This window comes from Charadrius vociferus, unplaced genomic scaffold (assembly GCF_000708025.1).
Source record: "Charadrius vociferus isolate BGI_N301 unplaced genomic scaffold, ASM70802v2 scaffold1041, whole genome shotgun sequence".
Taxonomy (NCBI): Eukaryota; Metazoa; Chordata; class Aves; order Charadriiformes; family Charadriidae; genus Charadrius; species Charadrius vociferus.
The window spans coordinates 1,347,151-1,348,675 of record NW_009646843.1 but is presented as its reverse complement, the minus strand read 5'-3'; the positions used below and the strand labels follow the sequence as shown (position 1 = coordinate 1,348,675).

At 65.2% G+C, this 1,525-nt stretch overlaps 1 protein-coding gene across 1 annotated transcript in view; it reads right to left on the bottom strand.

Annotated features, from left to right (window-relative positions):
• The window catches only part of CDHR2 (cadherin-related family member 2), an 18,314-nt gene that overhangs the window by 10,051 nt on the left and 6,738 nt on the right, over positions 1–1,525 (bottom strand). The window contains exon 2 of the mRNA XM_009893588.1: positions 447–525. Coding sequence (XP_009891890.1) covers positions 447–525 — 79 coding nt within the window. The remainder of the gene's footprint in view (positions 1–446; positions 526–1,525) is intronic.

Here is a 1,525-nt window from a genome sequence, read left to right as displayed (position 1 = left end):
GAACCCCGCCCTGGGGTTAGTGGCTGCCTGTCCCCGCCAGCCACACCAAATCCCTCCTGGGGGACAGTCCCCATGGCAGGAGGGGTTCTGGAGGGGACAGTCCCCTCCACTGAGCTGGGCTGGTGAGCAAGCACCAGGCTCCATCCCACACCCCCAGGCACAGGCTCTCTGGGGACACGGCATGGGAGGACAGGGTTGGCCTCCAGGTACTGGAGACCATGGAGATGCTTGGGGATCCCAGGAGCCTTTCCTGGGCATGGCTGGAGACTCCATCACTTGGGCTCAACGGGGCCACCCCAAGCGGCACTTGGAGCTCAGGAGCAATCCGTGACACCACTGTGATGCCACGGTCCGTGGGTAGCCCCACAGCCAATGGACATCCCCACCTCTCCCTCCGATGGACCGCGGTGCCCGTGGGGGCCAGGGTAGGGGCTGACATCCCTTACCTGCGGCGACGTCGCTGGGGATGCTGCCGGGCAGGCTGCTCTGCGCTCGCACCCTGACACCGCCAGAGACCTTTGCCTCCTGCAGTAAACACATTTGTCAATTATTAACTGCAATTAAGGGGTGAGAAATCCCTCTCTTGTCTTCCTTGTTTGTTGTGCTCATCTCTCAGCTCCCACCCAGCTCCGCCCCACGCTTGCTTCCCCACCCCAGGACCCCTTGCTGGGTGCTTCAGCCACCCCAGCCCACACCCATGGGACTCTGGCTCCCAGGAATGATGCAGAGCCTGCAGGGATGCAGCAGGATCCCGAACCACCCCAGGGGACCGGCATCCCCTGGGCTGAGGACACTGGGGTCTCACCAGGACAGGGGGTGGGCACCAACCCAGTGATGTGGGGCTACCAGGGTGGGTGCCTGGGGCCCTCTGCAGCCCCCTGTCACCCACTCCCTTCCCCGGAGGCTTGGTCCAGCCTCCCTGACCTACTTCATACCCGCTGGGGACAAGGGCGGATTGTGCCACTCCACTCAGGCAGAAGAGGGCTGGGAGGCCCGGGGGAAACACAGACATCCCTGGGCCAGTGGGAGCCCCATCTCTGCAGCCCTGTTCCCCTTTGCCCCCATTCCCCTGGGAACCTGCGGGGTTGGGGCACCCAGGCAGCTCTGGGGTCCCCCCAAATACCCAGCCTGCTCCAAGGTCCCCCCACCTCACCACATTCCTGGGTCAGGGACCCCTCAGAGAAGGGGCTACAGGGGCTAGCCTGGGACCCCCCACCCCAGCAAACCCCTCCAGGGGTGGTCCAGGATCCCCCAGGCTCCTGTGAAGGCTGCCCCGGGACACCCCCACAGACACCCCATAGGCTGCCCAGGGGATGACCCCAGGGTTGGTCAGCCCCCCAGGGTTGACCCAGGATGAACCCCCCGAGTCCCCCGGGGCTGGTGCTGGACACCCCTCTGCACACTGCCTCTGTCTGTCCCGGGACCCCCCCCAAAAGCTGGCATGGGACATCTTCCCCAGCACAGCCCCGGGCCAGCATTTTATTGCGCTGCCACTCGAAGTATTACGACCGAAGCGCCCCACCGC